Source organism: Pleuronectes platessa, chromosome 24 (genome assembly GCF_947347685.1).
Source record: "Pleuronectes platessa chromosome 24, fPlePla1.1, whole genome shotgun sequence".
NCBI lineage: Eukaryota > Metazoa > Chordata > Actinopteri > Pleuronectiformes > Pleuronectidae > Pleuronectes > Pleuronectes platessa.
Window position 1 is genome coordinate 1,258,874 of NC_070649.1, and position 14,157 is coordinate 1,273,030.

Below are 14,157 nucleotides of genomic sequence, written 5' to 3' on the forward strand. Positions count from 1 at the left end.
ACCCCTCTGCACTGACACTGTTTGTTAAACTAGACATGGTGGAATGTTCTGGCTTGAATTTAAAGTTTCCTGCATCTTAAAAATGACAGAAAATCATAACAGACTTTAGCAGGAAACACAGTTCTACTTTAACAACCTTCAAATTAGGTTATCATTGCATCTTTATCCTTTTTTAATGGTGTTGTCCTTTTGGACTCTGCTGTCATGGCTGTGGTTTGTTTGGACTTCATTTCCCAGAGTGCCTTTGTCCTGGTCAAGGTTCTGCAGGTGGAACTACTTTACTCTTTTCTATCAATCACACTGTAAAGAAAACTGTTAAGGTTCAAGTGTTGACTCTACAGACGTATACAGACACATCCAGGGGTCAAAGGCAGCGAGAGGAGAGACAGCCCCCCCGTCCCCCTCGTCGTTCACTTCCTTTGTGAGACACAGTAGCCGCCTGTGATTGACAGGCTTATCTCCACGCTGCGCCGCTCTCAGGAATCACAGGAGTGGAAACTTGTTTCTGCTCAGGGTTAACTGAAGGTGAATCTGCTCGCAAGTGGCTCCTTTGAAATGTCAAGTGCAGCCAATACAGTGGCTGGAGTGTTGTGTCTGCTCGGGAGTGAAGAGGCTTAATACCCCCCCCCCCCCCCCCCCCCCCCTCCCCCGCCTGCACCGATCCGCACACCCCCCCCCCAGGTGCATGGTACTGTACGGTCACTGCACAGGAAACAGTGAATCAAGAGGCTTGAAACAGTGTTTTTGATATGAGGAGAATGCGTTTAGAGGTTTTCTTATATTTCTATAGTTGTACATGATACTGACTTTGAGGCTCATATTTCCTCCTCTGATCCACACGTCAAAGATATCATATCTCCCCACTGGAGCCCAGAAAGGCATCCTGGGAAATGTAGGAAAGTTGATGAACCACACACCAAGAAATTAAATGGTAATCGTTCCTCACTTGTAACTGACAGATCATCAGAATTTAATCTCGCTGTTGATTTTTCTTGTGGGATTCGGGACAAGTCTGCCAATCACGTGCTGCTCTACCAGCGACATGAAGGGGAATGCAGAAGGAGCAGTGACACACTCGAATCCTCCCGGAGAGACCAGACGCTCCCCGGCTGATAATTTATTCACAGCGGTTTATCTTTGTGAATGTTTAACTTCAGAGGATCAGACGCTGATCCAGGTTTTTCTCCTCTGGTGCCTGCGTGAGTCATTCAGACTTTTTTTCCGAAACGTTATCAGCTCTCACTTGAAACGAGATGCGCTGCAGCTTTAATTGCTGTAATTGGAAACACGGCGACCTGATTCACTGAGAGACTCAAACTAGGTCATATTTGTGATATGGGTTTATGATTCAACATGCTCACATTTGTCCACTCAACTATCCATGCATGCAGCGTTTTTCTCTCCTCTCTTGTGCACTTTCTCCTCCTCTTCGCTCCTCACAGCCTCTTCGTCTTGTTTAATCTTTTCTCCTCTTCCTCTGCACTCGTTTCTTCTCTAATGATTTATTCTCACTCGGGGCGGCGGGAGCATACGGGCGCTGGGCTGTTTTAATAGAGGGACATGAGGACGCCCAGAGCGGTTCTGGGAAAGGTCCAGCATAGATCTGGTGGCAGTGTGCAGATCTGATTCCATCGCATTGGAGAATGCACATTGGTTTAGGTTTAACTCTGAAGTTGAAGATGACATTTGTCTTTTTGGTCGGGAGAAACAGATTCCCTGTCATGATTTTATTAATCAAAAGAAGCATTTGTTGGTTTTAACGTCATTTTAAATGATCTCTGAACTGTCACAGATTGATGTGAAGGCTCAGACATATATTTATTATTTGGTGCTACTTTTTGGAAATGGGAAAACATGCCTTATTTGGAATAATACCATCAGTGACTGTGTTCAAATGAGCCTTTGAGTTTGAGGCCACTGAGTTCAACTTTGTCTGTACACCAGCCTGCGCCCCCCCCCTTGCCTCCGATGTGGGACATGATGTCGATGGCCCTCTTGGCCCCGCTGGCCCTGGCACAGATAAACCCACTGTCCTGTAAACACTCCTCTTCCTGGGAGGATATGAGCCTCAGATACATTTATTTTTTCAGGCATGTGAGAAAACACCCTAGCTCTGGTTTCTGACATTCCGTCAGACGACAGGCATGAGCCCCCCCCCCGCCCCCCGCTCTGCTTTTCACTTTTCACCTGCTATCAGTCATCTTGATGAACATGAAGCGGAGGCTCGTCTGCTGACACGTCTCCCCTCTGTGATACTTCTGCTCCAGCTTGATTTCACGCACACTCATCGCCCTTGTTTTGTGATTTTCACACATTTTAGGGATTCCACGTGTTTCACGGCTCCTTCAGATGACGACTCTTCCACCGGGGAGGCGCTTGACAGACTCTCACTTCACACCAGCATGAAAAACTGGAGACAAAATACCATATGTCAGCTGAGGAGCAGGTAAAATATTTATGTCTGCTCTTCTTTGGGTGGATTTCACGGCCCAGCCTCACACACAAAGTTTCTATCAATCGTCTGCGGATAATTTGGTGAACGCCGAGTTTGAATGTCAGGCTGGACGACCACCATCCCACATGTATAATGCATCGAGCCGGCATATGGTTCCTGAATGTATGCAGGAGAGGTTTCAGGGAATTTCTAAAGCTGCTCAAAGCCACAGGCCCCATTCACATAAGTAATTGCCTCTTGTGTACATGTATGTGTGTGTGGATGCTCGGTCAGCGTTGTCACAATTTATTGATGCGTTCCATCACAGCGCTCCTCTCCTGTGACAGGAAGTAGGTTGAGCTGGACTCTGTAATCTGGATCAGGTTGTGTGCAGCGAGGGCCGAGGGAGGCGGCCCAGTAACTGGGGCACCATTACATAACGTGCTGTGTTGCTGGGCTGATTCCCTGCCTCTATTTATTTTTATCATTTGATGCTCGCCCGCCCGCGGATGAGACTCTCTTCGTCATGCAGGGATGTGCACGGTGAGCCCGATGGCCGTGGACGGGCTGCGAGCTGCTGCTAGCTGCTGCCAGCCGGCTTTAACTAGGTCAGCACAGACGCTCTGTCAGGGGTCGGTCCTGTGCAGCCGAGGCTATCACAGGAGTTCACTTCAAAACACTGCAGAGGTAAATACAGGTCTAAAGATTCATAGACGAGGAGTGTGCGAGGATCTCATTCAGATGCATGAAAACAATTAATATAGTTATGTAATGAATTAGTTTAGAGCCAAGGGGAGTTGATGCCACGTTTCTTTACGTTCTTGTTTCCCAGTATCATCCCACAAACTGGGACTGGGTTTGGAAGCAACCTGTAGTTTGCCTTGTTTCTCGGCAGATATAACATCTCACAGTCTGACCGGGTGTCACCTCAAGGATCCTCACATCACCGAGCGCGTGTCCTTATCCCCCCCCCCACGCTCTTCCTCCCGCCAACATTGAGAACGTGTGCATCGGTGCAATCCCTCTCAGAGATAATTGATAACAAAAGACCAAATTGAAAACGCTCTGCAGGGGACGTTAATAATCAAATGCTCCACATTGGAGATTTAACGCCTGCTGCATAGTTGTGAGTTGTGTTGAATGAGCAGCATGTGGTCGTGCTTTCCTGTTTATCTCCAAAGTATTTGGGTTTAGCTAAATCCCCCCCTGGCTTTTGTCAAACCTCCTCCTCCTCCTCCTCCTCCTCATGGTGTTTTTATGAGCTGTTACATCAGCCTGCAACTTGTTCCTCTGGCAAAAGTGAGAAACGATAAACCCGTTCCAGAAACCAGCCTCACAACAGACAAATGAGTTTCTGCTAAATTGAAGTGCAAATGAATGAGCCGGTGGAAGCCCACACGGAGCCAGTTTGGCAGGATTGTGTTTCCTCGTCTCCTCCCCCCCCCCCCACAGCCCATTACAGAGCGGGGTCGTAAACCCGAGCAGGGAGGAAACCCTGTTGCTGGATGGGAAGAAACGCTCTGGCTAATCTGATTGGCTCCCACGTCGTCAGGCAGGCAAACGGAGAAGTTTGATATTATTACTGAGCGGCTCAAACTAATTGAGTGTAATTGTACAGTAGAAATCCGGTGACAATGCCGTTCCTCAGCCGGGCCCCGTTCTCACGCCATGTGTATTCCAGGCCCGGTGCTCACTCACTGTGTCAGCTGGATTCTTGAGTTACGGGCGTTGAGTGTTCTTCTGAGGCTGATTGGACGAGTTGGGTGGGAGCCAGTTACATAAAAAGATTTAGATTCCTCTGTGAGCCTCCTTTTCTCTCACACTTCATCCCCGGTGTTTCAATGAAGGTTCCTCAGCAGGGGTGTACCAGCCTCCGGCCAGGTCTCTGACAGCTCCCTCGGTGTGCAGGTGACATACCACACATACCTGGGCTCACCGCGTGGGTAGCCACGGGGCCGCGGGCTGTGGGAACCCAGCAAACTCTTGGGACCTGGGAGAAGTGGCATATTTGATCCTCTTGTCTCATGGGAACCGTCTCCTCTGTCACGAGCCCAGGGAGGAGCCATTACAAAGTCTGAAAGCCTGCAGCTCCCCCCATAACAAACCACACGCTGTGGAGAAGACTGAGCGGCCTCCATCCGCTTGTAAAATTGGTTTAATAATTGTCGAGGCTGTTTTGATATGAGCCACTCGTCTGTTTTTCCAACCTCCCAGTAACAGGATTTGGCAGTCCCCCGGTTAATACCTCGCCTGTGTTTTTATTAGAGCAATTATATGATATTTTATAGATGTCACCATCACGTGTTGGGGAGTTACACGCTTCCTTCATTTCCCTGATCGGCCGCCTGCTCAACGCGGTGTCAGAAATGTGTTTTCTGGCCTTTGCCAGAGTTTTGAGATTTATTTCAGGTGAGTGAAGCGAGAGATTTGCCGTCGGTGATTCCGAGCGCTCTATCTGACCTGCTCACTCTCAGCCCAGCATGTGAACCCTCTCTGTTGGAAGCCGCTGACGTGCTGATGTGGGCTAATGGGCGTGAAATCTCTGACTCATGTCACAAGTTGCATGTGTGTCGCATGGCTGAGTAATGGCGGCTCTGAAACATAAAGATTTAATATGGATGATGTTGTAAACGCTGTTATCTTGTGTGTCAGAGGGTTTAAATCAGGTCGCTTAATCAGAAGCACTTTAATAATCGGTCGGTAAGTAAAAAGCAAAACTTCTGGGTTCGATCCAAACTGATAGAGGAGGCTCTTCCCTCCTGTGTGCCCCCTCTCACCCGGGGCCCCGTGCCAGCTCTTGTAATTGGACGTCCATTTGCCCCTCGTCCAATGAAACCATCCTTTAGGCCCCTTTTTTGAGTCCAGGCGCCAATTACAGACAATCTCTTCCTCCAATCATGATGGAGATCAAAGTTGATAGCGGTGGGAGTCACATGCGTTGTCCCCCCGATCTCCATTCACCTTGTGCTTTCCCGTCCAAAGAGGCTGGCACCAGAGAACACAGAGAGCTCGTGAGAGGCCGCCGGAGCCTCCACCAGCGTGTCCTCACATTCACTGTGGGGGTTTGTCACGATTAAAGAGATTCACACAAACCGCTCAGTAAATCAGTTGTTGTTCAGCTCGGAGGGAGACGACACAATGTGTATTTCATTTGGAATAAAGCTTTGATTATGTCTGTTTTACACATAAAGCTGCAGGAGACAGTGTGATCGCATCACATGCTCACACTTTTCCCAGAAGAGGCTGTAAATGTCATTTTCTTGTGACTGTGATTCATGATCAAGAACAAAAAACCCTTTGAAGTGGCGATGTATTAATTTATAGGGCACAAAACTTAAAGGTCAAGTTTCTTTAGCGGCGGCACAAAGGGAAGATAATAAACACACCATCTTAAACTGATCTGGAATCGTTTTATAACTTAAGATTAAAGATTTGTATCTCTTATATGAGGAGTAAACCAGCTGCTGTTGCTTTGTATTTTTATTTATCTGTAGTGAAATATCAATTTTGAATATGTAAAGTCACGTTTATAAGGATTAACGAACAAACACTCACTGATCAAGACTTTTCTCATTATTATTTTATGGCACATTATATGAATAGTTCATGCACTTCTGTAGAAAACTCTTTTAAAGATTGCTGGGTTGAAATGGAGGCGTGACTCAGCCGGGAAACATGAAACGAGATCCGAACCCGGTGGTGAGTGGTTCTCATCCCAGGGCGTGAACCCGTCCACCTGCCACGGAGGCTCCAGCTCCACTGAGGGGTGTTGGTTTATCGTGTGCAGTCGAGGCCCCAGCTTCAGATGCCACACTGGCACCGCAGGTTGGAGCGTGAGCGAGGCGAAGCTGGCAGAGGGCGGCTAACAGGATTGGACGTGCAGATTAAAACCAGGGGGAGCGGCAGGAAGAGGAGGGGCTGCATCTGTCAGCGAAGGGAAGCCCACCTCCTCACCTTGCAGCTGGGGCGGGCCGGGCGGGCTCCCCGGCCTCCTGGCAGGGAGCGGGCGCGGGTGTGAGCGGCAGAAGGTGGTGCGGTGGCGAGCGTGTCTTTTCTTCTTGCACAGAGGACGCCCTGTGATCCTCCTCATCAGGCCAGGAGCCAGACGCTCAGCTGGGATGTGAAGAAGCTCTTTCATGCTCGGTTTTGCAAATGTGGGGGAACAAGGATTGTGGTTGTGTTTACTGATGTCGGTGTTCAAGCAAGGACACACAGTAGATCTATAACATGTCTCTGTTTTGTAGAAGCTCGCTAAAATGTAGACATGAAGGCACATGCTTTCTGTATTCCACTGATAATTTTTGGTTATTAGCCATATATCTGTGAAGACTTGTCTCCATAATAAACGTTTAAGACGACTTCTCGTGTAACCGCGGCCCCGGGTGCATTTTTATTAACTCCAGTCATCATGTATCTTCAGCTTGATACTTCGCCTGAACGCCTCCTGCGTCAATAACCAGGCAGGACAGAAGCTGAGTGTTCTGCACCTCTGCTCCTCTTGGCATCGAACCTCACGCCTCCTTCCACTCGTCCAGGACTCTGGTTCTATAGAACTAACATCATACACGGCTCCACACAAGTGCTGAGGCCCCGCTTGTTTGTTTTCATCCAGGTTGATAGATGACGGCACAGTGCGTGCCAGCATGTGCGTGTATCTGTGGATGTGTGCTCACACGCATCGGCATGTGTTTGAGTATTTTCCCAAATACTTGTGTAGGGCTTGTTACCACACATGTGAGACGGTGAGACTCCAACACGCGACTTCCAGGAGATAGTCTCACCCGACGCAGGCTGCGCTGGACGGGCGTGTGCGGTGAGCTCCGACCAGGTGTTCCCAGAGGAGGGGGGGGGGGGCGCTTCCTCGCACCTGGTGACCTCTCTGCTTTCAAAGGGTTATGGGTTCAAACTAAAAGGGTGGGGGGGGGGGGGGGGGGGGGGGGGGGGGGGGGGGGGGGGGAAGGGTTACGACCTGGATTTAATTGTCAGCACATTCTCACAAACATTGATGCAACCGCGGAGGAATTCCAGTGGTGTGTATTTTACAAATAGTTTCGAACTTGACGAATGATTTAAATGGTCCTCGGTGTTGCCTCACAGCTGAAGGCCCAAACTTCAATGGCTTCCTCCCCCTTCTACCACATTTTATGGTAATTTGTCCTCAGGTTTTTATGTAATCCTGCAGAGAAACAAACAAACAGACAGCGGTGGAAACATAACCTCCTTTGGCAGAGCTAATAAATGCCCTTGATTTATTATATTTATATTATCTTTCCATTATTCTAATTAAAGCTTTGACAAATGGTCTCATTTGCTAAAGATGTTTTCCCCCAAATACTCTAATTCAATTTCCCCTCTCCCCCAGACCTGAATCATTATGTGGGCATTAGTGTCATGAAGCCTCCTCACTGACAAATGAAGCGTCCCTGAATTGCTAAAAGATGCATTATGAAAATCTTTATTTGATAGACGCGGCTGCTCCTCTCAGTGATAGAATGGTCGTTATGGTCTCTGCATGGACTGGTTGAACTGCTTTAAATAGGTCTGATGCACGGATGACTGGGGGGGGCATTAGCTCCAGTCCAGTCACTCATGAATGTGAAAACCACACAATAGATTTCAAAGTAATTATCTATTTAATGAAGGCGTGGAACCGGCTTTGATGGAAAACACTTAGTCAGTGAGAGGGATGCATTCCAGGCAGGGCGCTGATCTTAACACCTGCATCACCTCCAGCTCGTCCTCGTGGCCCGACCGCTTTGCCTCGTCATAAATTCCTGAGCGAGGCTTGTCCGAGCGCCTGCCGACTGACGGGTCTGTAAACAGAGTTAGAGGAGGAGGCCACAGACTTAAATAGGTCAGTTGGAGCAGAGAACTCACAACAGAGGTTATGTTTAATGCTAAATTCAGTATAAAAACCTACTTTGGCGACTTCATGACATGTTTTGTCAGCTCAAAAACTTAAGATGCTGATGTTGGTGGATATTTTAGGAGCAAATTATCATAATGCTCTTGTAAAAACTCAAATAAGAAATGAAATGTTCCAACCATTGACTCTGAAGATGGAAACATTTTAGTATGTTCTATATTTACAGGCTTAAATATAAGAAGTTCTAAGTACACAGCTATTGTTTGGGAACCATCCACCCCAGAATAATTTCTGCCTGGTCAGAAAACAAGCGAACCAATCCACGTCGACAAAAAATAAACAAACATTGATTTCAGTGGATATTTTAAGCAGAAATGTGACAGCGCCTCCAGAGCTGCTTCGCCTGCTCTTTCCATCCTGAAGCCGAGAACTGTCATTATCTATTGTGCAGCGTCCTGCACCGCACCACTGTGAACGCAACACAACGTGCAATCTGAGGTTCACAACTCATTCTCTGCGTCTCCCTCAAGATGTGTGTTTGCAGTCGGTGGTGAGCTCTGATTCATTAGCCTGGGAAAAGCACTCGAGTCAAATCAGGAGCTGAGTTTCTTCACGTGATGTTTTTCTTCTCTGCACCATTTACTAGCTGTTGTGCAGCTTTTGCTCTAATGACAAAACCTTTATTGTCAGGAAATTGTCGAAACTTCTCATCTATCCGCCATCAAATCCTGTATAGAGCAGCACAGAGCAGCTGCTGGGAGATCCCTCTATCTCCCTGCCCGAGTCGCAGAGCGTGCTTGACTCCGACCTGACTCGCTGCGCTCACCATGAGGCAGAAAAATACTCCCGAGGCAAATGTCAAGGAGTTTTGATTCTGCTGCTAGAACACTCACGCACACTTCCTGCTGCCAAGTCTTTTCTTTACCTCGCTGTGGAAGTCAGACTGTGTGAGCAGCAGCAGCAGCAGCAGTGTAGTGACAGTGACTGGGAGGAGGACTGTGCAGATGCGACTCAGTGTGAGTTTCAAGCAGCGGCCGTGGACTCTGAATCGTCTCCCTCTTCTCTCTTGTTAATGTTTGATGTCTTTGCACTGATGCACAAATACAAACCTCACACACAAACACAGAAAAAACAATAACAACACACACAAACACACACTCTGCTGAGCGGGGAAACCAGAAAGTGGTCGTGCCCAGGTGATTTAATCTGACTCGACTCGCTGTTTAAATATTGACAAGAGCTGAGGTGGCCTGGCTGAGCAGAGAGGAGAATTCAGACGAGGCTGCACGGCTGCCTGCTGCATCATCACGCCAACACACACACACACACACACACACAACAAAGCCAAGTGGAAACACACGCATGCACACAGTGGCAGGCAGCAGCTGAGACGCAGCAAGGCGGTTAGGGCAGAAGAGGGGAACGAAGCGGAAGAAGAGGAAGGCAAACAGAGGAGGAAGAGTCAGGATGAGCCAGTTCGTGGAGCACGGCGTCGTGTGCGGCCGGACTCGAACCCTTCCCCTGCTGGAGCTGCTGGCGGTGAGTGTGGGTCCCTGCGTGTGTGGAGGAGGTAACTGGGACAGGCGGCGTGGAGCTGGAAGCAGGTCTGACTGGGCTGTGATCAGGATAACATCCTGCCTCCCAGTCCGCCCCACGTCCACAACCAGTACGTCGCCTGTGCCCCAGACTGGAGACAGGAACTGCCCAGGGTCAGAGGTGCAGGTGGTGCATGAGGAAGAGACAGTGAGGAGCCAATTGTGTGTTTGCAGCATTTGCACTTTTTGTTGCATGCATCTCTCAATCTGTGGTTACTTGTTTTCATGTTCATGTTCATGCTTTTATATAATTTTTCTGCAGCCTCCAGCTTCTAAAATATACAGTAGTTTGTTTTTAATAGTACAAATCAACATATTTAATATATCACCTTGTGGTTTTTTCACAGTTGTTTGACATTTTCGTTGTCAGAAAACAAATCTACAGGGTAAACAATAGTTTTTCAGAGGCCTAGCTTTGCTTCTGGAGCTGTCACCAAACATGTCAATGCCTCTCACGTGTATAGGAATGTTAGTTTGTGTGTGTGTGATTGTGTGTGTGTGTGTGTGTAGTTTTCAGAGTGTGTGCGATCCTACCATGTTCCATATGTAGGTCAGTAGCTGCGACTGCAACTAATTACATGAGAGATTTGAGCTTGTTTCATGTTTCCGATCAGAATCTGGGGAGCTGCCTGTCGTCTGCGAATTTACCCAGAATGCTTGAGTTTGATTGTGAGATATGACTTATTATTATAGGACTTCCATGATGTACAGTATGTGCTTTATGACCGGGGGGGAGGTGAAAACATTGGAACATGTGGGAACAGCCAGATCTAAAAATATCACATAGGTCGGTGCTCGGTTTGGAGCGCCAGCGTTTGATCCACGACTTCTCTTCTGGTTTTCGGGTTAGTTTTTATTTTGTTGGCGCGAGAGTTTAAGACAGAAAGTGATTTGTTCCCCTCAGGAGACATATCACAAGATACAAAAAAAAGAAAATGGAATATTTCAGCGATGGTTTCCCCCCCTTTTCATCTCTATCTTCACGCCTCTCTCCCTGTTCTTCTGAATTATGGAGCCGGAGGTGTTTCGGGGAGATCCAGGGGTTCTCTGCCTCGGCCACCGCACGGACACAATTATGCAGACAAATGTCTCCGCCGAGCTCCGAGACTCCATATATCCTTTATCTAATTACATTAACAGGAGCCGGATAGTGACTAATGGCTCGTCGAGGAGGAGGAGGAGGAGGAGGAGGAGGAGGAGGGAGAAACACAAAACGAGGAGCTGGAGAGGCCCGGGATGCATGATTGCATTTTTCCATCCTATTTCACTCCCTCGCTCCTCCTCGTGCCCAGATCACTCCCCGTGCTCGGCTAAGAAATCCCCCCCGAACAACCCCAAACCTCACACACACACACTCACACACACACTCACACACTGACCCACTGAGCCTTTTTCCAGCCTGAAAGACTTCTGCGCAGCAAAAACACATCTTTGCTTCTGAGCATTATGGGGGATGTTCTCCTCTGTCCATCATATTCCTGTAACTCTGGCAGCTCCCAAAGCTTCAGCTCAAACAACGAGTCTCTTCCATGTAAACATTGCTCTTCAGTGCGAGGCTGAATGAGAGAGTTGATGCACCGGAGCCACAAGTGAAAGTGGACGTTGTGTGTTCTGTTTGGCATGAAAAGCATCTTTAGAGTCCAGGAGTGCTTTTTCTTTATCGCCCTCAGTCGGTCCAGGCGAGCGCTGCCAAAATAAAAGCCTTCTCAACCTCCCGACGGCCATATAGTAAAAGATGAAAACCTAATAAAGAGCCAAGGTCTCTGCTCATGTCTGCAAATATCTTCCTCAGAAAAGCACACAGGTGGTTCCACATGTTTCAGTCCCACCACTGAGAGGTTGTGTTTCCACCGTTTGTCTGTGTGTCAGCAGGATTACACAAAAAGCCACGGAACAGATTTCCATGAAACTTGGTGGAAGGATGAGACGAGAGCCAAAGAAAAACTAATTAAAGTCTGGGGGCGGATCCAGGACATTTTTTTATAGGATGTTCTTTTGACATTTTCTCTAATTTCCCAGGGAATAATTCATGGATGTTGATGAAGAAAATCAGGCATTTTAACTGTATGAGCAATTAGGTGCAGCTTGATCGTGTCTAAGGGGAATGTTGGGCCTTGGAGGATGTTGGGCCTTGCTGCCGTGGTTCGCCCTGTGGTGTACTGTTAATGGTTTGAATCCCGTTTTGTCCAGGGTTCCTCTGTGTGTCTGTGTGGCTTCGTCCCACAGTCCGCTCAGTTTGGGGTTTGGCTGATTGGAGACTTTAAAGCCGTGGGTGGTGGTTCCTCAGCTGATTGATGCATCACTTCCTGCACATTGTTCCTGTCTGCTCATTAAAACACATTATACACCTCATGAGAACACTGATGGTTTAATCATAAGGATTCTGTCGTTGTTGTTGTGGTTGTGTCTCCCCTCCTGTCTCTCTCTGTGGTCAGAGGACGAGGCAGGTGTCAGTCGGTTTCCTGTTTGTCCCTGAGAGGTTTGCACCCGGCTTACAGGAGCTCAGCAGTCTGCTGGCTCACATTACTTTATGCTAATGTCCCCCAGCTGCAACCTGCACCACCCTCCTGCCTCTCTGTGTGTCTCTCACGCACACACACAACGAGAAACACACACACACACACACCGAGACACACACTCTCACGAGCCCCCGGGACAGTCGCGGGAGGGCTGTGAAAAGGAAGCAGAGATGATTAATTAACTCTGCCCTCATTTTGATTGCGCCTTATTGGCTTTCAACAGCCGAAACTCAGCTTCAGAGCTTTGCATACATTACCCCCCCTCCGCCGACACCACCGCAACAACGGCTACACCGCACAAAACAGACACACAAACATACTGATATCGAGGTCAGGATGGTGAACAAGTTGTCTGGAGCGCGGTGTTGGTTTTTGGTGAGTGTTGTTTTTTCCACTAATGAGAAAGACGCTGACAAACACACACACAGACTGCTGACACACAAGGACACAATGAGCTAATCACTGGATCTAATGAAGAGCAGGTGAATGATCGGGTTCGCCCGTCTTTCACAACCCTCGTCCCGGTTGGGCGGCTCGTAAATCTATGGGAATATGTCAGTTTGTTGTTTCTGGCACAAACACAAACACACACATGCACACACACACGCACAGATACCTGTTTATCTGATGAATCAATACTGTGACTTGTCAAAGGAAAACAGATGTCGTGACAAATGCTGTTGCCTAATTTCTTTGGAAGACTCGGTGTCGTGAGTCATTTATGAGAAACCATGTCCTCCTTTATTACTCAATATAACATCAAGAAAATACAACACAATACAACTTGATTTACCGCGACAAAACAACCACTAAAACAACACCACAACACATAACACGTTGTAGTCTTCATCCACCGTATCACCTCCAGAAGAGTCCGAGCGACGCACAACAAACCTCACAGACAACTTTGAACTGCGTGGAGATGAACCACTGACACACTACTGACGTCAAGGCCTTTATTTGGCAGCAGCTCCTCATCCTCCTGTTGAATAACAGACCCTGTGACAGACACACATGATCATGAAACTAACACAACGCTATTTTCTGATCATTGTGTTGGTTTGTGAACGTTCCTCGTTATCGTCTGATCTCTGTGTTGTCTTTAACACACTATCAGTGTTTGCTCACGTGTACGCAAATACATGTGCTACATACATGTGCGCCTGTTTGCATCATCATCAGTGTGTGTTTGCATGTGTGTGTGTGTGCACGCCAGGTGCTCCAGCTGGTTGTGTCCCTGCAGTGGCCCCGGCCCTGACCCTCTGTCCTCTGGCGACTGCTCCCCCCCTCTGTGCTGGTCTGTCCAGCTGTAAAGGGCCCGTGAAGCCTGTCAGCTCACAGCAACACAACTACACAACACTGCTGCTGTGTGTCGATTGTGTTGAAGAACCTGCAGCCGCTGTCTTTCTTATGTCTTTTCTTTTAAACTCTGGTTCACCTGTTTGCTGTCTGCTCCTCGCAGCAGGAGTCTGTGTGAGCATGTTTCATCATCGACTCACCGCCGAGCAAAAGATCACCTGCCAGGCGGTAAGATGTGTCACCGGGTGGCAGCTACTGTTCTCTCTCCCACAATGCACCACTCTGCCAGTTTTACTCACTCAATGCCAGGTAGTGCAGATTAACCCACTTTCACAAGCGGTTGAACTTGTCTTTCAGATGGTGGGTTTCCACGTGGGGCCTGTTTCTAATTCTCTCTGAAACGTCCAGAGGTTGTTTTCACAGCAGCAGCCGTTTCCTCTTGAG

The 14,157-nt window shown here is 48.2% G+C and overlaps 1 protein-coding gene across 1 annotated transcript in view; it reads left to right on the forward strand.

Moving 5' to 3' along the window:
- Positions 1–14,157, forward strand: part of LOC128431124 (nck-associated protein 5) — a 100,947-nt gene that overhangs the window by 6,963 nt on the left and 79,827 nt on the right. Inside the window, exon 5 of the mRNA XM_053417346.1 lies at positions 2,321–2,446. Coding sequence (XP_053273321.1) covers positions 2,429–2,446 — 18 coding nt within the window. The 5' untranslated portion in view covers positions 2,321–2,428. The remainder of the gene's footprint in view (positions 1–2,320; positions 2,447–14,157) is intronic.